At 42.9% G+C, this 22,913-nt stretch overlaps 1 protein-coding gene across 1 annotated transcript; it reads right to left on the minus strand.

Annotated features, from left to right (window-relative positions):
- Positions 1-800: 800 nt before the first annotated feature.
- Positions 801-7,045, minus strand: CSRP2 (cysteine and glycine rich protein 2). The gene is made up of 5 exons (XM_056846805.1): positions 6,925-7,045; positions 4,307-4,475; positions 2,328-2,457; positions 1,377-1,470; positions 801-949 (listed from the first exon to the last, which is right to left on the minus strand). Exons 1-5 carry the CDS (start codon positions 7,034-7,036, stop codon positions 873-875), a joined length of 582 nt encoding a protein of 193 aa, XP_056702783.1. The 5' UTR covers positions 7,037-7,045; the 3' UTR covers positions 801-872.
- Positions 7,046-22,913: the final 15,868 nt, after the last annotated feature.

Below are 22,913 nucleotides of genomic sequence, written 5' to 3' on the forward strand. Positions count from 1 at the left end.
CAGCTAGTACCTAGAGGTTGGCAACCCTACCTGTGACTGATTTTAAGAGACAGCTGAAGTTTCAACAATGCTGTATTGAACACTTCCGTTGTGAGGCAGCAGTGGCTTATCTAGCTGTACATGATCAACATGCTTGTGCTGCACGTAGGGCTATAGTTAGATCTTCTGTAAATGTTTAGTATACCTTTAAGAATAGGTGCCTGTTAGCTGATAGTTGCAGAAGAATGCCATGTGACAGTTTCTTCCCACTCTTTTGTTGCCTGCCCCAACAACAGTTCTCCTCCTCCAGAGGTAGCCACATTTTTAACACTAGGAAAAGGCTCTACAGTCTTTTCACCAGATCTTTCTCAGAAACTTCATTTGTATACTGTTAATTCCCTAAGTACCTTACTGTTTCAAATCTAACGTATACATCAGGAACTGAAAGTTGTGTGAACATTGGGCTTTTTATTGCATGTTAAATAAAGTTTCATTTATGAGCAAGAGCCATGTTGACTAGCTTGCAATCGATGCCATACTTTGGGGCCAAGAATAATGCTTTTGCTCCCTTTCCCCCATGAAATCATGAACTGTTTTAGGCAGCATGGATACATCACAGCACACTTCAGATGCCTTGGAGAAGAAAGTGGTCCATGGAAACACACTGATTTCCAGGTGAAGTTCTGTAGAAAATGGAAACCAACCAACTATCTTCAGCAAGCCTTTCAACACACACATGGCTATTCTAAAACTTTTATTGAAATTAACTGTGCAAGAATTACCCAAACATGTTTTTAAAGAACCGTAACATAAGACACTAGAATCAGTTTCACAGTAACATTTAAGCTGCATCTCAAACTACTGCACCATCTCAATGCAGTGGTGCTAGCAATTCATTGAGCATGAACGAGAGCACCAGCTCCCTGGCCATAGCCAAATCCTTTGGGGCCAAAGTTCTTTGCGTAACAACCTGCAAGGATGGAAAAAAATCATTAGATCAATGCCATGATACTCCTGTACTAGTTTTAGTAAGTCATGTACTAAAAAGAGCAGATTATAGAATATTTGTCTTTCAGAGTTAGCATTTGTTCTGAATTAAGGCCAAGAGCATTAGATTTAGAGGCGTCATAAAACATAGGAACCCTACCATAAAAATCTCTTGACTGTGTCAACATGAAATTAAGAAGGCAGAGAAAGAACAAGGCAATCTGATCACTTGAGAGTGTGATTTTTATTTGCAGGGTTTTATTTCATTTACAGGGTTATACTAAAATATATCAATTAGAAGCCAGACAACTGAATAAAAGACTTTAGACTGCTTGGCCACCCCATTGCCTTTCTAGATCAAAACTCCATCACTTTGCATAAGGACCAGTTCAATTCATGCCCTCTTTTACCTTTGCAATATATTTCTCCCTCCTTCTCCGTCAGAGTTGTCGACTCCAGGCTTTTCCCACACTTAGCACATCGGAAACAGTTTTTATGCCAAGGCTAAAGAGAACACAGTTACTTTAAGGTTTCTTAATGGCACCAGAAACTCCCAATCATTGTTTCATTTTATTTTACATATATGTGTATGCACATGTGTGTGATTTTGCTATCAAGTCACAGCTGACTTTGGCGACCCTGTAGGGTTTTCAAGGCAAGTGACGTTCAGAGGTGGTTTGCCATTGCCTTCCTCTGTTTGGGCTGAGAGTTCGGAGAGAACTGACTGGCCCAAGATCACTCAGCAGGCTTCATGTAGGAGTGGGGAATCGAACCCGGTTCTCCAGATTAGAGTCTCCCACTCTTAACTACTACTTCATGCTGGCTATGTCTGTATATATACACATACAAAATTAGGTATTCAATTGAGAAGAATTTCATTTTGCAGCCTTCATAGAGGCCATGTTTTCCTACTGATGTGGTGCACTGGCTTTTACTGACAACAGTACAAAAAGTTTAACACATTGGATTCAACTGGTCACTATTTCCAGACCACTTATCTTCTGCTTCTCAAACAGACCTACTGGCATAATTCTGATGAGAGGGCAAGCAAATTTAAATCTATGCAGCTGTGGCTCAGTGGTAGAGCTTATGCTTGGCATGCCGAAGGTCCCAGGTTCAATCCCCAGCATCTCCAGTTAAAGGGACTAGGCAAGTGGGTAACGTGAAAGACCTCTGCCTGAGACCCTGGAGAGCCGCGGCCGGTCAGAGTAGACAATACTAACTTTGATGGACCAAGGGTCTGATTCAGTACAAGGCAGCTTCATGTGTTCACGTGTGTGTTCACCACTATCCATAGTTACGTTTACTCAAGCAAGATCCACGTTGCTTGCAAAGATATTTGCACCTACATGTCACCTTACCTTTCCAGCCCCTATTACTTTCTCCGCTGCATACACAGAGTCACCACATCTGGAACACTTCTCTGCTCCTCCAAATTTCTGGGCAAACTTTGAAGTATTTGGACTTGTTGTGGGTCGAGGAGAAGGTGCACTAACATAAGAAAACCACGCGCTCGTATAAACATTCAATTATACTAGCTTTCATTAAAACTTAGGGGGACAAGTCTTACTTCTCAGATGTTCTGCTACCTGCCACCACTCCACCCATCCTCAGTTTATTTCTTGGGGAGATCTGAGTGAAGATCACCCCACCCACCACATACAATCTAATTTTTCAACTATTACAAGCATTTCAAATATCCAGAGACCACTCATCTCCCATCAATATTAACAATATAAAATTACTCATAGCATAGTCATGCCAATTCTTTTCAAAAGTATGAATGGAATCTTGAACTAGACAATTAGTTCTTGAAACTAGAGACCTTCTCTATAGATGAAGATCTATTTTGCTAAGCAGGAGAATTTTGTGAGTACATTGGAAGTCATGTAGGCTCCTGACGTCTGTGCTAGAGCCGAACTAACTGGAAAGAGAAGAACACATCTAGTCTTACAGCCCATTCCTGAAGGGAGGGTAGTTAGTTGACAGCCGGGAATGGCATAGTTGCGCCACCTCCTCAGAGGCTACCCGGCTGGAAAATATACAAAATAAAGTATTTAAAAATAGAAACCTGTGAAACTCCTCCATGGAGTTTCATGGGGCCATGCCAGCTATTTTTCTGGGAGAGCAATGCAGCAGCATAGAGGGGCATTCCCAGGCCGAAAGGGGTTTGGAAGCTGACTTCAGAGATTGGGCTAGCCAGGTCAGTGCAAGTATGAATGACTTACTGACCCCCAGCTTCAGTGAACAACAGTCTGAATTATTGAGCCCTCATTTCAGTGACTTGGTATAATGTACAGGTTTGCATACTATATATTTTTTTACTGCTACCCAACAAAGTGAAAGTCTTATTAGTTTTTCTTTGCTGTTCAGTAGAATTTGGGAGGCCAAAAGTGCACTGTTACGCATGCTTAAAAGTTAAGTCCCATTTTACTCAATGATGCTTGCATCCAGATGTGCTCTAGATTTCAGCCCAAGTGTTAGTTCTAAGTGCCATCAATACAGGTTTTGTAGCTGATGTTTTGGCTTGGCATGGTAACAGAAACCAGTTACTACAAGGCTTGCGCCTTCTTTTAAGCACAGCTATCCATCACAGCATGAGCCTTGAGTGAAGTAACACTTCAGAGTAAGTATTAATCATATTAGAAAGGTGCCCTGAGCAATGAAGGTTTCCAATCGGTTGGAGTGACCTAAAACCTTGCACTGGTTGATAATGATTTGCATCAGCATGTCAGTTTTAAGATTACACTGCTTTTCATGTTAAAGCAACAATAGGATGCATTACAAAAATTAAAGGATATTGAAGGTTGTCTTTACTGCCTTCGAGTGCTAGATACTTACTTGAATATTGGAAGCAGAACTCTAAAGTCTCAATTAGAGCAGCATGAACTGCACAGTAAAGACACTGTGTTTCCCCAACCCTTGCACTCTGTTGATAATCATGAGGTTGGCATCACCCCCATGATTGAGAAGTGAGCTTATTTAATTTCTTGTTTGAAACACTTGTCTGAATTTACCTGTGGAGTTGCATCATAAGGCTGTTCAGTTACTAATTTCTGAAAATGCCTTGGCAAATATAATTACCATTAAAGCAGAGTCCAAGGGGCTGAGTCACTTCCTGGAGATGCTGGCTCCCTGAACAGCCTTAAGACACTAAGGTTCCCAGGGTAAAGGTCATCCCTCTGATTTTGTCTAGGGAGATTAGATGCCAATAAAATTAGCAACAATGCCTAAGGTGGGTCAGACAGGAACAAGAGCCTATAGGTTGGGTGTTTACTGCTGAGGGGTGTGTGTGATCCAGTTATTTGTTGCAGTGGAAGCGACAAAAACCTGTACTTACTTGTCATGCTTGATACCCAGCCTTTCCCCTCTGTCCATATTCAGAGTGCCTGCTCCTTGGCCATAGCCATATCCTTTTGGACCATACTTCTTTCCGTAGCAAGACTTGCAATATACTTCTCCATCATGAATGGCTACTGTTGTGCTGTCTAAGTTTTTCCTGCAGACCACTGGAGGGGGGAAAAAGTTCATCTGCTTTTCAAAAGGGGCTCTTTGACAGCTGCCTGCCTGGCAGGACTGGGAACATCAAGTGCCAGATGTGCTCAGTTCTCTTGCCTCTGGGGGTGGGGGTGGGGTCTGAATTCTCAACAGCCCTCTATAGTTTGTTAAAGAATGGGCAGTTTCTTTTGAATTGGGGAATTATATTTTACTCCATGAAGAGACATGCCACGCCCACCCTTTCATGGCTCTGACATTTACAGACTGGAAGCTTGATACAATTTAATTAGCAAGGCTGCAGCAAACCCAGGAATTGAGGTTAGCAATTTCCCTCCCCCTTGCACTTTTTAAATTCACACAGAACAGGCACTTGTATTAGTGCCAACACATTTAATTATGCAGTGGTTCCTCAGTCCATTTTTACTGAGAAAAAAATCAGAGTACCTAGAACTGAAGGATGTGGTAGAATAAGCCTTCTGTCAGAAAGCTACTACGGTAGTACTTTTGGGGGGGCCTGAGAGAAAGCCAGCCATTTATCCAGCTTAAATCCATATTTTAGAATGCTGCTAATAACCTGCTCCCTTGTTCTGCATCTCCACCTTTCTGGGAGTTGACAATACACTATTGGTGTTTAAGAAACAGCAGTAGAAGAAATGCTTCACAGTTTTTGGTCATGCTTAGCACTTCCCATCATGTTCATGAGTGCACTTTCAAAATGCCTTCTTTGGGGCAACATAGTTCAGTGTCTGTTAGTACAAGCTGAAAAAGGCACTTCAAAATATGCACCAAATGACATCCAAAGACTTACCATGTGTCAAGAACTGGATTCCATCATAACTGAGGCTGTACTTCCTCCAAGCTTTTGCACTTAAGCATAATTAGAGCAATCCTGAGCATATATACTCAGTTCAATGGAACTTTCACCCTCGTAAGTGTGCTTAGAATTGTATCTTGTTTCAGTCCCCAAATGCAACTAAGCTGCCTTAATACCTTTCTTAATTTAAGTACTTTGATCTTATTTCTCATTTTTTGTAACCCTCACAAAGTAAGGTTTCATGTCCCATTACATTTCACAATTAACAGCAATAAACTGGTTTTCAGAAAGTCGTGACAGGAGATTCATACAAAACCCACTTGGCCATCCAGTTACTTCAAGGTATGAGCTTGGATTGAGCTACAGTCTGCATTTTTGCTGTCACAACAGCACTGATCTTTAGCCAAGCAGTTGCGTCACAAAGCGACCTATTATTTGACATGATTCTTTGTTCAGAGTCCTCTAATGAACAAGCTTTTAAAACAAAATCCAATGCTTCAATAAGCTGTTAGGCTGAAAAATAATCACTTGGACTGGGCTCATGTGAGCTAGTCTGCAGTCCCCTATGCCAAAAGCCTAACAGAATTTTGGCTCCATTATGCTGAACTAGAAAATCAACCAAATAATTGAATTAACTTATTTGGTACAAGTGAGGCAGAGAGCCAACAACTGAGCATTTTTCCCAACAAGATGTTTTTAAATGTGAACTGCTGGCATGATTTACAGTGTGAAAACTGGTATTTTGATTGTCATCATGATATTACATTTTTGACAGATTGATATTTGCATTTTGTTAATTTCAGAAAATAAAAACATTCTAACCAGAGAGTCAGCTGAAATGCACACCCACAAGTGCCAAGTGGGAAACAAAAGCATTCTGTTTTTAAAGAGGGACACAGAAGGACTTCTGGTGAAGTCTCAGACAGCATCATTGCTAAATTTCATATTTGCCTCAATGCTACACCGAGTTTTAATGAGCCTTGCTCATCATAAATGGCTTGGTGCTTCTAGAAGCTCTTTCAAGGAAAAGAGAGCAGCTTCAGATCTTAATGTGCTTCCTGTGACCAAACAGGCTTCACTGCCTGTTGCCATGAATACCATCAGCATCTCGAGCTGCCTTGAGAACCTTTTAATAAAACTATTAATCCACCAGGGTCCATGCTTTTTCCTACAGCATTCCTCTCACATCATGGAACAAATTGCCCAAAGAGATGCTATGTTTAGAAGGCTCCACAACACCACTTTAATCACTAGTGAATTTAATGGGGTGTGGGGCTGCTGGCATTTGAGATTTTATTGTGTCCTATGTGTTTTTCAATCTGGAATTGTGAGCCCCACTGAGCCACAAAGAAAAGGTAGGGTATACATACCTTGAATGGCATAAGAAAGCACTTGATCTTCCCTGACAACACAAGAGCATCTCTCTGCTGGTGGTGGTCATTAAGTTAAAATGGAACAAAAGCTTTGTAACATGGCATTCCCAGCTCCCAGCTTCGTGCAACCTTAAAATGAGCATCATGGCTGCTCTCATACCTAAATCGTTCCTGTGGCTTCCAGTATGCACCGTCGTATTTGGTAAGAGCAAGATTTATACATTCGAAATGAAGCCTCAACACTGCTGTTACAAAAGCTATAGCAATACTTACTACAGAGGAAGCAGCATTTGTGGAAACTCCTCCCATCACACTGAACTTCTTCCGCATGGTACACTGTTCTACCACAAGCACCACATTTGTTGCCACCTCCCCAGTTTGGCATTCTGAGCCTACATAAGAGAAGCTGACAGTTAGCAACAAGGAAAAGGCTGTTTGTTTGCAGAGCAGCTGCCAAGATTAAAGAGTTCAAACACACATTAAAAAATTGGACCGGATATCCAATAGAATTTTCTTTTGCTAGGACTTTCCTTACAGCTGGAATTGTAATCCAGAGGTCCTATAAACCAAGCTAAGCCTTAACATATTTCTCTGATACACCACACCCACAAATTAAACTCAAGAGAGCAGATCTTTAATCATTATGCAGTGGTTCCTAAACGTTAATAGCAGTATTCAATAGATAATTCTGTAGAAGACCACATAGGACATGCAGGGTTAGGGTATCTCCTGACTGCAATGACAACAGATAGTTTTAAGATGAAGGAGATTGTTATAAAAGGTAAAGGTAAAGGTCCCCTGTGCAAGCACTGGGTCATTCCTGACCCATGGGTGACGTCACATCCTGACGTTTCCAAGGCAGGCTTTGTTTACAGGGTGGTTTGCCAGTGCCTTCCCCAGTCATCTTCCCTTTACCTCCAGCAAGCTGGGTACTCATTTCACCGACCTTGGAAGGATGGAAGGCTAAGTCAACCTTGAGCCGGCTACCTGAAACTGACTTCCGTCGGGATCGAACTCAGGTCGTGAGCAGAGCTTTTGACTGCAGTACTGCAGCTTAACACTCTGCGCCACGGGGCGCAGATTGTTAAGGAGATCGTTACTTATACATTATTTCACACTCCCTTGACCAGGCATGATAGACTGCAAAGTCCATACTCCCAATGTCCTCTGCCACTCTTCCCCCAGTTGCCATTAGCGGAGAGTATAAAAACGAACTCTTCTTCCCCTTCTCATCTATCATCCTTACAGTTTCCTTGAGTTCCTCACCCACCAATAATAGACAAGGGAATGTGAAGAGAACTTTGTTACAAGACTCAAATGAGGGAGGAGAAGCAGATGGACTTTGGAAAGAATAATTACTTAAACCATTAACCCACATGTCGTCTAGCAGAAGTCAGCCAATTATTTTTGACCACAGAGACAGCATTTCCTAATTTATAGACTATTACTAGAAGTAGAGTAACAAAGTTCACCAATTTGGCTACAACCTATGGCAATACTGTCCAATATGTACAAGAGCGACATACAAGAGCAATGCCAAAAATTAGATTCATGACCCCTATGAGCCACCGATATGGCAGTCTTGTTCACCTATTTGCTGCATCTGCAGTGCTGAAATTTAAAATATATATTATTTTGTCAGATGGAGAAAGATTATCATTGTTGGGTTCAGAAGCCATTCACAAGATTTTTGAATTCAATTTTTCCAAACCTGTTCGCAATCTCATATTACCTTTAAAAATGTCAAGGCACCAGTGTTCTTCAACCACTACAAGCTACTGGTATTTTGTTTTAATATACTTGATGCATCTTACATTCCCAGTTCTGGCTGCAGTGCACATAAGGACTGACTGGCAGCAGTCTTTTGCCACATATTCACTAATTTCTTCTTGGAAACAAGAAAGCAATTTATAAACACTGGATATTGTTATCACCGTAAAGGCTGTACCCAGTATCTGTGCCAACCACATGATGTTTCATTGAAAATATTGCCTTTTACAGATGCCTCAAAGGAACAGGTTGATGATATACTCTTATCCTCTCTCCCTTTCAACCTTTTCTTCTAAAGCTAGAATGGTGCAACATACCACTCACTTGAAGTCAAAAAGCATGACATCTGTCCATACAACACGAGCAACTGTAAAATACTTGTTTCCCCTTGCTGTTTTGGAATAACTCATGGTGGTTGTCCAAGAAGACCAATAACCCATTCATGCAATCAAACCCACCATGGTGTAGTGGTTAAGAGCAGAGGACTCTAATCTGGAGAACTGGGTTTGATTCCCCACTCCTCCACATGGGCAGCGGACTGTAATCTGGTGAACCAGATTGGTTTCCTCACTCCTACACATGAAGCCTGCTGGGTGACCTTGTGCCAGTCACAGTTCCATCTGAACATTCTCAAGACCACCTACTTCACAAGGTGTCTGTTGTGGGGAGGGAAAGGCGATTGTAAGCCGGTTCGAGACTCCTTAAAGGTAGAGAAAATCAAGGTAGAGAAAATCAGGGTATAAAAACCAACTCTTCTTCACAATCTCCACTGGGCTGCAACTGCTTCCATGATCTCCTAAGCTCCAAGAAGCAACCAGAATTTACTGAGCAGGTCATATCCTGGAGCTGATGCTTGATATGCAAGGCTGTCCAGGCTGATCAACCTCTTTCAAGTGTGGAAAAGAGTTAGCCAACTTAGCCAGGTCATCATGTGAAATACGCTCCAAGTCTTAATGAACTGTTCCCTGCCCCACTGCACTTACACCAACAACCAGCTCCTTCGCCTGTAAAAGCTTGACAGATTCTTACTTAAAACACAGCCCTACCAATTTAGACGCTTGTACCTGAGTCCAATTAAATCATTAAGGGTCAGCTAGTGTTTTAAAGTAGGGCTGCTAAACAGAACAGTGGCTGCTGCTAACAGGACCATGAATTCTTGAGATGTGGGAACATACAATTAAATTATTAACCTAAGTCAGGACATTTTAGGGCATTCCCTAAACAATACAGAATATCCCTGACCTACATGGATGTTTTTTCATAGTTCAGTTCTGGATAGCAACATTAAACCAACTACTTAGCATATGCCTTTAAGATTCCCAAGAATTTAACACCGAGTTTCCATGCTTTAGCTGCAGAATCAAATACTCAAGCTGGGGAAAATGCCTTCTATGACATGCACTACTATTATTTTGTCATTTTTGGCATTGCTGAAGTCTAAATGTAGAGATTTCATTACATTTATCCAAGAGTTTGGCTGCACCACTATGCAACAGCTGATATCAATCATAGCAAACAGGACTCAGAGAGGGACACAGACCACATTCCTTTTCCAAAAATCTTTGCTTGATATTCTTTCCTATTTTATAGCATCTTCTCAAAAAGGAACTTTATTTCTTTGTTCCTTACTTAGAAAGCATCCTACATCAGTGACCTTAGCATTTCTTTCCACATTTACTATATATGTCTCTTAATATTTTACAGATCCCTTTATACCTATTTTGAAACCCAAATTCCCTCTCAGCATCTGATATTATGAAACTTTCCTTATTGTATAGGAAAGATTATTCCTCAGAGCTAACCCTCAGCATTACAACACCCTAGATAGAGACTAATATCAACACTCTTCAAATTATATATAAACATCAGCAATAACAGGGCAGCACTGGTAAATGTTTTCATGCATGTATTCATAAACATCTGGCAAATCTACAGTTCGATGTACTTATACAAGCCCACAAATCTGCACAATTGTTGTGCAGCACTACACGGATGGAAAGAAGCTATCCTTATACCATGTCCTGCAGCTATTATTTTGCCAAGTGCACAAGAACTTGTGTTTTGGAGAAGAGTGGAGAGCAATGTACAAGATCATGCTGAACTTTCCTCTTTTACCAATCCATTTGCAGAGAAGACCAAAAAGGCCATGGGAGAGATAGGGGGAGAAAATCCTGCAGGATCTGCTAAGCCCACAAAGCCAGGAACTATTTTTATATTTGGATTTATTTTTATATTTGTACTTATTTTGGATAGTGTGAATGGGGCCCCCTATCTGACTCTCAGAGAAGCCAAAGTCATTATCTCCTTTCTTCAAAGTCCGTATACCAGGCAAATGCAGAGAGACCCGTGCTTTCCAGTCAGGGTGGTAGAGCCATGTAGCTAATTCGGTTGGGGTGGATGCCAAGGATAAAATGGGAGGAAGGGAAAGTGCAGTGCCGTAAGCTGCTTTGAGTCCCCATTGGGGAGAAAAGCAAAGAATAACTAAATAAAGGGACAGTGTCCTTTAAAAAAGATTTGAGCAAGAACTTTGCTTTGAAATTCATATAAGTCTTTCCTTGCTTCACCAATACCTTTGCATGTAAACGGGAATCAAGTGGTGTCAGTGTGGAACAAGCGGTTCTCTGCCATGTGGTGCTTTTAAAACAAGGCAACACATAAAACATATCCTACCTTCCAAGGAAAATCATGGTCACTGTCCTTCACATTAGGGTTTTAAATTACAAGTAAAATTAATTGCATTTCTAGTCATATCAAGCGATCTTAATGCAGGGGAGTTAATCAAAGTTCATTACAACCCCAGTGTGTTACTGAATGGTTTTGTGTTGAAGTTTTACTACTACAGCAAACATACTCAGCTTTACAGTTTTGGGCTACTACAGTAAGCTGCCTCAGCTTCTGATTTAAGATTTAATTTTCTATTTTCTTCTCTGATGAACTGTCATATGCATGTACAAGCATGCCCATGGTGTATTTAAGAGCAGTACAGGATGGTACTAAACTTTTGCCAGATGCTTTCATCAGAATTCTTAACCACCATTCCCTTGATCTTTCCCCCCCAAAGAATACACCTATGCTTCTGGCAAGCAATTACTGTCATTATGCTTCCGCTCTTACATATGCAACGGGTGAGCCAGAGGTATCAGTAAGGCAAAGTTGGAAGTCCTTTAAGTGACCCATCTAGCAACCTGCATTTATATCTAAGTCACATTCCATCACTTAACTTTCAAGTTAAAAAATTAATCTCAGAAGGCAAAGAAAATGAAAGCTATGACCTCTTTTGCTAATTAAGGCTCCAATTTGTGCCACGTCTGGCTTAAACAGACACTGGACTTCAATAAAATGCTTGGGTTGGCTTTCTGAATCAGCTGCCCTACCCTCTACTCAGCTATTCACATTTTACAAGGGGTGAAAACTATTTTAAAGAACTCTGACTTAAATTTTGAGATTACGGTACCCAGAAATATAACATTCAACTTTGCACTGTATAGCTACTCAGCAGTAAGATGGCCAAACATTAAACTCTTGGGTGTATTAGCTCAATACTACGTAATGAGGCCCAGGTTTTATACCATGTAGATCTCAGACAGATGCCATCAGTTTTGCAAATATAACCTAAATGATTCCACAGTCCCAGGCATACAACAGCAAAGTAGTTTCCTATTTATCTATGTTGTTAGTGTAACTATGCTGTATTTGCAAGCCTCCAAGGACTTCTGATCTGCTAGAAAGGTCAATGGCTCTTTTTGCTAGCCAAATCCAACATGGTAGGCACATCTTCACCCCCAGGCATTTAAAGGTGTGGATTGGTGGAGCTCCTTCCCACTGCATCTATGTGCATGGCCTTGACAACAAGAACTAGGTGTTTTGATGGCACTGCCAGCCATTATTCCCATTCAAGCAAGTACCTATGGGACTTTCCCATTGTAGACTTTCCCATGTTTTTACTATAGCAGCACCAGCCTATCAGCTGCCACAGGAATCCATTCAAAGAAGAGAAATATTCTACTTCATAACTAGGCTGTAGAACCAGTTCTATGAATCAGATACAACAAAGCCAGAGGTAGACTCCTGAAGATAACAATTACAACAGCATTAGATTTTCCATCCTCAGTTTTACAAGTTCTTCATGACAGAACCTGTTCACGAAATGTTTATATAAATTAACTTGGAGAATGGAATAAAGGATTTCCTTGCAATAGAAAGAAATTAAAGAAGATAACTCTACAAACACCATCCAGTCACTGCTTTTGCAATTTTCCCCTAAATGTGGGGAAATGACTGCCATTCTGCAAAAGATTCTCACACTATTGAGTCTCATAATAGGTATGAAAGCAGAATACATTGGGCAAATTTACCACTGAGCCATACAACCAACGCACATATTCCAAATGTATATCCAGACAAGAACAAGGTGTTGCTGGTAAGTATGGTTGAGGTCCTGGAGGAGATGGATTTGCCTTTACTTGGTGGCATGAAGATGTTACTAGCAGGCTAAGAGACAACACATGTGATAGACATGACTAACACAACTTTTTTCATTTGTCAGATTAATAGCTCACCATCCCTCCTCAGCTGTTTAGATCAATGTATCTTTAGGCTGCATAACAGTAACAGTCTGACAGGAAAGTAAGACTTGCATATTGTACTTCAATTTCCCCCCAAAAATTCTGTTTTCCCGTTGCTTCAAACTTTCCAGAAATCTTACATCTCTGAACATGTTGGGCCTGCTCTTGAAGGCAACTCAGAAGCTTCAGCCCTTTATGACCTGGGCCCCCTGTAACTGAACAACCTTCTTTCCTTTTATAAGCGGGCATAGTAGCTGCACTCTTCAGATACAAAACAGTCAACGGCACCTTGCATCAGAGCAGCACTGCTGGCCATTACCCACTAGTGTTTTCTCTATAGCTGCCCCACAACTGTGGAATAATCTTCCTAAAGGTCCATAGAATCTAAACACTGCTGGCTTTTAGGAGCGCTGTACAAATTTATTTCAATGGGCATTCTTCCATATCATTTCTATAAAACATTTGGTTATCAGGGCTGACATTCTGAATACGGCAATTTCATTTTTTTGAACTGTGATTTTTATTTTTTAAAGATGCTTTAAATTGATTTGTTATTAAGCTCCTTCGGGCTCCAATGAGGAAAGATGAGCTCATTATTTTAAAATAACTGAAGTGAAATGCCACATTCCCCGACACTGTGAAATAAAAAGTCTTTAGGGTCGCCTTTTCAAAATGGATTTTTTCAGCAATTGTTTCACTGTTAGCAAACAGGATAGTAAATTCAGATCACCTTTAAGGCATAAGCAGCTGGCTTTCTATCAAGGGGTTTATGGTAGGTAGCTATACATTTTCTAAATAACCTAGTCTGGTTTGATCAGATCTCAGATATTAAGCAGGGTTGGCCCTGGTTAGTACTTGGATGGGATTTCACCAAGGAATAGTAAGGCTATTATGCAGAGGAAGGAAATGGCAAACTGGGTGACCGCACTTTGTATTCCCAGCGATGTATCAAGAGTTTGAAAATATTGTAAAAAACATCACTTTAAAAGGGTTTTTGGATACCATGGCTTATAAATGGTTGGAAGACGTCTTCACAGATAAAGGGGCCAAACAAAGTGCGAACAGTATTTTTTATAACATTTTCAAACTCTTAATACATCGCTGGGAATACAAGTGTGGTAACCCCCCACCTTTGTTAGTCTCATGCCTTGAAAACCATACTTGGTTGCCATACGTTGGCTGTGACTTGACGGCATGTTATACTCACATTTAAAGAGATGTTCTGCAGCATAGGAAATGGAAACTGCCAAGAGATTATTAAACACACGCACAGTCAACCATAGCTGTACTACAAGGATATATAGCAAAAAATCCTGCCTCCTCCCTCTTTCATTTTCAATTAGTGTCAAGGGCACAGATTCTAGACAACAGAAGTTAAAACACAGGAGTCCAAAAAAGTCACAGGGGAATGTCCACACCTGTACCATGCAGTCTAAATGGCCCCTTACGTTGAGTTAGGACCCCATATTTGTTATCAATGATATTACTGAAGTTACTTCCCTGGGGAAAGAAATTCTGTGTGCTCGAAGACACTTTGTACTCCTGTGTTTCAAGGCTTTAGAATTGATATTTAAGGATAAAGAAATTAAGGATATCTAGCGATGCAATAATATCACTGATCTTCAGAGTTGTAAAAATGCAAACAGTTTTCCTTATTACTTGAACATTCCCCCCCCCCCTTGCTTCCAACAAGCTACCGACTGAGTCACTTTACCAGTTTTTGTTTTTGCTTTTTTGGTTGTTTCCCACCCACAATGCTACTTTAGGCTGTTATTCTTTCAAGCCAACAATGCTTTCCCACCTGAAAATGACTGCCTCACTTGGCCATAGGCAGTGTTACGTACTAAGAGAAACAGAGCCGCCGAGTTAGGCTGGGTTAAAAATTGCTCATCCGAAGAGCTGTTCAACAGTCTTGCAATACCAGAACTGGAAAGCAAAGCCATTGGCGGACTCTTTGCAAAAACCCAAGAAGCACTGTCTACCATGCTCGGAAACTTTCTTTTTAAAGCTTGCCTAGGCAACATCTAGATTCAAGCAATTGCCAGCTAACTCTTAAATCAAAATGTTTCTCTGTTAAGTCACGCTCAACCGCAAAGATGAAGTTGAGAGCCTTGCAACACAGAAGTAGGGAGTACGAAGTGCCTTTGAGCGTGTACAGAGAGTTGCCTTCCCGCGCACGCAGTAACTTCAGCGATACCCATGAAAAGCTTATCAAGAAGCACGGTCTCAAGCTCAGGACGTCCCATGCAGTCACCCGAGACATCTGAGCGCGACAATCTCTAGGGCCATTTATTCATGGAAGGTTTTGCATTGGATTGGCCACTCTCTAGTTGCACCTTTTCCCCATCTGAACTCTCAAAACTCTGCCTGGCGGCTGACGGTTGAGTTTTCAGAATACGGATGGGGGAAAAAGTGCATCTAAAGAGTGGCCAATCCAACGCAAAACCTTCCACGAATAAATAGGTTTAAGAATAAAACACTTGTGAAAAGGGGCGGGGGGAGAGAAGAGAGGGCATTCCTCGTCTCCGAACCTTCAACGCCCTTTTCTAACAAGACGAAGCGCTGCACGGCAGAGCCTCACGCCGCCTCGGCCGGATCCAGATGGGAAAGTCACCCAGCCCGCCAGGCGAAGAAGCCACCGCTCGCCCTTTCCTACCTACGTTATTTGCGTAACACCCGCTTCCCCAGGGGTCCGGCACAGCCGCTCCGGGCGTCCGAAAAGCGCGCGCGCAGCCTCCAGGACACGCAGCCTCCCCTCGGAGGCGCTTATAGTCTCCCACAGAGCGGGAAGGGGCGGCGCTAGCAGAGCTCCCCCCCCCACCTCTTCCAAGCCCCGCCCTCCGCGTTCATAGGCGGCGGCTTCAGTGCTCCCGGGGAATGTGCGTGCTTTTGCCCAAAGGCGACTCCCCCTACCGCCCCCCGCCATAAATGTCCCAGTATCCCTCAGACTGGCAGCTGTTTCTACAACTCTCCAGTCTCCATAGATAGATCAGGAATGCTTTTATTATTTGGGGGCTTGGTTGTTTGTTGTTTTAAAGTATAGCCTGAACCGAAACATTGCTAGGTTTATTCACAGTGGGTAGCCGTGTTAGTCTGTCTGCAGTAGTAGAAAAGGGCAAGAGTCCAGTAGCACCTTAAAAGACTGTGGCTCACGAAAGCTCATACCCTACCAGAAAATATTTTTGCATTTAGAGAGCTGTGGCTCGCGAAAGCTCATACCCTACAGGAAATATGTTTGCATTTAGAGAGCTGTGGCTCACGAAAGCTCATACCCTACCAGAAAATATTTTTGCATTTAGAGAGCTGTGGCTCACGAAAGCTCATACCCTACCAGAAAATATTTTTGTGAGTCTTTAAGGTGCTACTGGACTCTTGCCCTTTTCTACTATTGCTCAGTTTAGGCTCCAGCTAAATCAGACGCAGCATAGGGCCTCAGAATTATGAGGGGGCTCTGCATATAAAGTCATTATACAATCATTAAATTATCATGTTTGGGATCATGGGGCCTCTTAAAGGTGGCATTCTTTAAGGACTTGGTGTGCCTAAATCCAGCCCTGGAATGGAATGTTCAGGAAGGTCTGACTTAATTAGCCTTGTTCACAAGGTGTTTTCCAGATAAAGGTTTTTTTTCCCATGGAAGGACACCTAGAACTTGTTGCAGCAGAATACATAATGATGGTCTAGTTCTCAACTGTTTATGGACTGCAGGGTTGCTACTTTTTGGACTGGCCCTGCTTTAACAGCAGCCCACTATTTAAGGAAGTTCAGAAAGAAAACAGGAAAAGTTTAGCACCCTCACGATAGGTAATTGAAAGGATGGAAGCAAGACTACTCAGAGCTGACCATCGCTATTCAGTGAATTACTGGCCTTTTAACTATAACAAAATAATAAAAGTGACCATGCTAAGATTCTGAGGTAGCGCCTATACTTGAATGTGCAGATCGTGTTCATTTTGACTAGATGCTGCTTCTCTCCCCCTCCATACTTTGGCTTTCAGTGCACAAAGACCCAGAAATTATTAGTTAACAACTACAAACCAGAGTAGGTGCAGCTAGGCTTGACGAACTGATTGTCTGACTCACTAGGCAGCAGCTTTATTTGTTTATTTGTATATTTATACCCCATTTTCTCCACAATGGAGACCCAGAATCACAACATGATTCTCCCCTCTCCATTTCATCCTTACAACAGTCCCATGAGGCAGCTTGGGCTGAGAGAGTGTGATTGGCCTGAGGTCAGGAATCTTACAACTATAGCTTTTTAATGGGACAATCCACACTGAGGTAGGCTAGGTCGAGAGACAGAATGACCCAAGATCAGCCAGCAAGATTCATAATGGAGTTGGAATCTGAGTGCCATCTCACAATCTGAGTCCAACACGTCCCTACTATATCACTCTCAACCAGCGTTTCCATGCCACACTTAAAGATATAGACAGAGAGGATCTGGCAACTGCAAAAGGTAGGCTTTGTTTTCACTTACTGGTAGGGGATGTGGTAACCCTGCTGCAGAAGAGCTAGCTGTTTTATTTTACATTGTATGAGGGCATATGCTTAACCACATATGGTGATTGGATGCAGCACTATTATGTAGCAGTGTGAGAATGATCACAAATGATATAATCCCCACCCTGTGTCTTTTGGCATTATGTGAATATTTTAAACGTTTGTAGTCATCGTTTTTAATGCTTAGAACCTGAATGCTCCCCAGCTGGAAAAAAAATGCAGGAGTGTTCATTTAGTCTTGAAAGATGACAAACACAAGGAAGGTAATCCCTCTTTGCCCTAGTCTACCAGGACAATTGCCTGTACAAATCTGTGGTGAGACCACACTTGGAATATTGTGTACAGTTCTGGTCACCACACCTAAAAAAGGATATTACAGAGCTTGAGAAGGTGCAGAAAAGAGCCACCAAAATGATTAGGGAAGTAGAGCAACTGTCCTATGGGGAGCGGTTAAGACGCTTAGGGCTGTTTAGCTTGGAAAGAAGGCGGCTGAGGGGAGACATGATAGAGGTCTATAAAATTATGCATGGTTTGGAGAGAGGTTTTTCTCCATCTCCCATAATACTAGAACACGGGGTCATCAGCTAAAGTTGGAGAGTGAGAGATTCAAAACAGATAAAAGGAAATATTTTTTCACACAACGCATAGTTAAATTGTGGACCTCCCTGCCCCAGGATGTGGTGATGGCTGCCAGCTTGGAGGGCTTTAAGAGGGGAGTGGACATATTCATGGAGGAGAGGTGTATTCATGGCTGTTAGTTGGAATGGATACTAGTCATGCTGCATAGCTATTCTCTCTAGTATCAGAGGAGCATGCCTATTTTGGGTGCGGTGGAACACAGGCAGGATGGTGCTGCTGAAGTCATCTTGTTTGGGGGCTTCGTAGAGGCACCTGGTTGGCCACTGTGTGAACAGACTGCTGGACTTGATGGGCCTTGGTCTGATCCAGCAGGGCCTTTCTTATGTTCTTCTGTTCTTAATTTTGTGAGGTTTAAAAAAATTTCATTTAATTTTATGATGAGTATGTCTTGCCTATCCCCAGCATTGGGGCAGACCTTTGAAAAGCAGAGAACATAAATACATGAACTCTGCCCCTTCCTCCTCACAGTACCTGCCCTGCAGCAAGACCCTGGTTAAATTAAAAAGCCCTAATTCAGTCTGAGTGAGATTGTGCCAGAAGAGCTTTTGAGGATCAGCCTTGTATCAGCTGAGTACTTCTAAACACAAGGACCTCTTTGTTTTATTTCGTTAGACAGCCATAACTTCTGAGTAACAGTGCAATGTACCAAAACCATTGTTTTCTTTTTAAGGTGAGCATTTTCTTGCAGCACATTTAACTGCTCCAAAGTCAAAGAACCTTTTTCATTTTGGGTTTGGATTGGATTTATTTTGTTTATACTCCTGAAAACAACACTCTTGTACTCTCTGCTGCCATACATTGTAAAATTAAAGGATCTGCACACAAGAGATGTGCAAATATTAATGCTGAATACTAATATGATATTTCTTTTGAGATAGCTTTTTGTTCAGGACTAGTTGCATGTGTTGTATGGACAAGCAATTTGTTTCCCAATTGCAGTAGATTAAAAAAATTAATTGTATCACTATATTATGTTTTGCCTGTAGTCCTCAAGTCAGGTTCTCATGCACATCACTGCTCTACATAGCAATCCTATTCAGAGTTACTCCAGTCTAAGTCCATTTCTATAGACTGATGTAACTCAGCACAGGTTAACATTGCTAGTGTAGGATCCTGAAGGTATCCGGAGCTGTCACCTCTTTCTGCGCACCTGCTACCCAACTATATTCCTAGCTCAGGGTCCCCAAAACTTTTTGACCCTGTGGGCACATTTGGAATTCTGACACAGGGTGGTGATGGGCATAACCAGAACATGGCTGCCATGGAAGGCAGAGCCAGGCACAAAAATGACAGTTTAGAACAGCCATACAAGCAGGTAGTTTTAAATCCACATTTACACTGTAGTTTTAAATCCACATTTCCTCGCCAGATTGCGTTGCACAGATGCATTTCTTGGCTTAAATCAGTGTTTGCATATCTAGTATCCCTCACACAGAGCAGATAACTATGTGTGATAAAAACCTCCAGCTAGCTTCTGCAAATTTAAAATCTAAGATGTATGTTGTAAAATATTGTTCAGTCAGCAAAACGTATATTTTCATTAACAATCAACTGCCGATTAAATACTTGTCGATGGAGTTAAAAATATTTTAAGTAGCTCTTTACAAACCATATTCAGATAGATAAGGTCTTTCTATTATTTTTTGCTTCTCTTCCCCATTTGAGATGTTAATAGGAGTAACTAAAACCCATGAGGAAGTAGAGGGAAGTATGCCGTTGTATGTAATGCTAAATATAATCAATAAAATAACATGCTGTGCAGACCACAGATGTCGATGCTATCTTAGTATCTGAGTTTAAGAAGCCCAGCAGCATTGTGCGACTCCCCTGTGTGCAGGCTGCGGTAGCCAGGGTCGTAACTCTGTGCATTGTGGGCAAGGAATTGTTTGTAATCTGGGTGTCCAGGAGGGCCATTCCTAGCTGTTGCGCCCTGAGGCCTATTACAATTGGATTTTCTCAGCAGCCTACGAGAGGCTGAAGGCGTCTCACCCGCATCTTTACCGTCACAGTGGGACGAAGGGTGGATGAGGGGCAACAACCGACGGCGAGGACCGTGATGAGGGTCGAGACACAGGGGTCGTGGCGGGGCTCAGCAGGACAAACACTGCGAAGGGGAGGGCAGCGGCCAGAGTTGCAGCTGTGGTCGTGATAGAGACAGTGAGCAAAGGAGTGGCTGCCTGGAGGTGGGTGCTCGTGAGGAAGACGCGGGCGAAGGCGCTGTGGGGGCAGATTTCCCAGGGTGTCTAGGAGGGAAGCTGTCGGTGGGCACTTCGATGTTACAGCAGCAGCAGCTGTCTTCGATGCTGGAGTCCAAGGAGGAGGAAGGAGAAAAGGAAGTGGGAATGGAGGTGGGGTCAGAACCGGTGGGAGACAGTGAGGAAAGTGATGAGGAGGAAGAGAAGGAGCAAGAACAGCACAGGCCCAGAGAGGATTACGGGCACTGGGATGATGAGCAGCTACAAGTGGCCATTTGCACAGTCCAGGAGTAGTGAATAGCAGAAGTTACCAAGGAGATGGGTGGATGAGGTGGGGTGACATGAGGGGGATGGCAGCAACCACACATCTCTTGAACTGTGTATTTTCTGTCTTGTGAGATAAACTCTTGGTTCAGGGGAAGCCAGGATTCGAAAGACTTTCAGGGGAGAGAAGAGGAAAAGCCTAGAGTGTACAGGTAGTCTGTTCTGCTTTTTGTTACTGGCAAGCTAGGGCGACAAATTGCTTAGCTTTCGGTGCCACCCTAACTCCCATGTGATCAACTCCCATTTTTCACTTGCATCTCATCAAGTTGCTCCACTCCATGCCTTAGCTATTAAAAACATAGCTTTGCACCAAGAAGAGTACTGTGACCACTTCTCAAACTACAACCTTGACAATCATATTGGGGGAGTGACAAGAGCTTCTTTTATGTACTGACGACAATCTGTTGGCTCATTAATTGTCCTCAACAGTTCAGTCCACTTATAAAAGACAGTTATGTAACACTTAACTCCTAAACACTATACAAGGGTAGCTGCCTGAGGCTGATCAGACAATGCGTAGAACATTTATTTCTAGCTGGAAAAACTAGTGCAGAGAACACTGGAAACAAAGGAGTACATTTTTCATAGAAAATTATTCAACCTGTGGGTTAAGAGCTATAGAAATCAGAATGATTTTAACATTTCTTTCCTGAGAAATGGGCAGCCAATCTTGAAGCCCGCTGCAGCGGTGTTGGCAGCTGCCATTCAGATCCCTAATGACACTGTGTGTGGGAGGGGAATAATACATTCTTCTCTGCAAGGCACGAAAGACATGGCAAGTGTGGAGTCCATAGCAACCCCCTCAACTCCCGCTAATCAAACCCCTGAGTGGCACACACCAGCACAACCAACCACCCCCTGCCGATGTGGCCACCACCCCTCAATGCCACTCCTCTCATGGAGTGCCAAAGGACACGGTGGAAAGACCCAGCGACAGCACATCCTCAGCAGAGGCACGGGCCCGAGTGTTTCCCTGTAGCCCACAGGGGAAGGGCTCCCACACCGCAGACAAGAGGCCCACCTGCCCCCCCCAGCAAGGGTCCAACAGGCAGCAAAAGTGCTGCCCACCCACAACCATCCCTGCCCCAATCCACACACACCAAGAAGGAAGGAAAAAAGACAGAGGGCAAGCTCAAGCCCACGCCCCCTGCACCCTAGACCAGCAACCAAACAACTGCTGACCAGCAACCCAGCCACTCCTAGTGAGGTCTCCAGTATTGTCTCTGTGGCTCAGGGTGCCGCAGTATTTACTTATTTATTTGATTTATATACTGCCCCTCCCTGGCAATGCCAGGGTCAGGGCACCTCACAACATATTGCACAATTTAAAACATACGTATCCAGTTAAAAATTCTCCACATCTTAAAAATTATTATGGCGCCCTTAATCATCCCAGTGGCAGGTGCCAGCTGAATAGGTATGAAAATGGTCTCAGTAGGGGAGGGATCGAGGTTAGGGTAGGCATAACTAATAATATAACTAGGAAGGCAGGATAGGAAAGGAAGGGAGGGGGGAGGGGAGAGAGGCCAGCTAAGATGGAAACTGTCGCTTTCTTCAACCATAGACCAGGCGGAACATCTCAAGTCTTGCAGGCCCTGCGGAATTGCATCAGATCCCACAGGGCCCTGGTCTTGTTAGAGAATGAGGAGAAAGAGTTCCACCAGGCTGAGCCAAAAGAAATAGTTGAGCTGGAGCCACTGGGACAACAGCCTTATGGTAGAGTGGCAGGAGACTACACCAGGGATGTCATCCTCCCCAGTCTCTGTTGAATCACTGCCTGCACAGATGCCAAACAGAGACATATGCAATGATGACAAATGGCACAGTGGTCCAGACCACTGCAGTCATGCCAGAGAGGCCACATTAAGGTCTGTAGTTCTCCATCCTATGGAGCAGGGGCTCTATTTTGTTGGTATACCCACTGAGGCTTTTGCCATAGCTATCAAATGTCACATAGTCATCCGCTGCATGGGTTGCACCTCAACTGCATCCACTCTGTCTGCATCTGCTGCTGTGTAGGGTTCCAGTCCTGCAAGGTAATAAGTACCATGTTTGCTTGGCCAGCAGATCCACAGAGTACAGCTGCCAATCACCCTGCCCCCATTCCAGTTCTACCCTGTTCCCCCAATTGGGGAGGCAGCCTGACAAGGCACCATGCTAACTGGTTGGTACAGGGCTACCTGCATCCCTGCCACGTCACCTCCCCCCTCCCCAGATCAACATCAGCACTACTAGGTACAGTTTCTTGACAGTATGCTCCATC

This window comes from Euleptes europaea, chromosome 3 (assembly GCF_029931775.1).
Source record: "Euleptes europaea isolate rEulEur1 chromosome 3, rEulEur1.hap1, whole genome shotgun sequence".
Classification (NCBI taxonomy): Eukaryota; Metazoa; Chordata; class Lepidosauria; order Squamata; family Sphaerodactylidae; genus Euleptes; species Euleptes europaea.

What these genes read in the sequence shown, in the direction of transcription:
- CSRP2 (XM_056846805.1), bottom strand. Translation starts at nt 7,036, where the DNA reads ATGCCAAACTGGGGAGGTGGCAACAAATGTGGTGCTTGTGGTAGAACA. An exon ending in CAAATGCTGCTTCCTCTGTA is followed by an intron (nt 4,476 to 6,924) that starts GTAAGTATTGCT and finishes TCCCCCCTCCAG; the next exon opens with TGGTCTGCAGGAAAAACTTA. An exon ending in AAGTAATAGGGGCTGGAAAG is followed by an intron (nt 1,471 to 2,327) that starts GTAAGGTGACAT and finishes TGTTCTCTTTAG; the next exon opens with CCTTGGCATAAAAACTGTTT.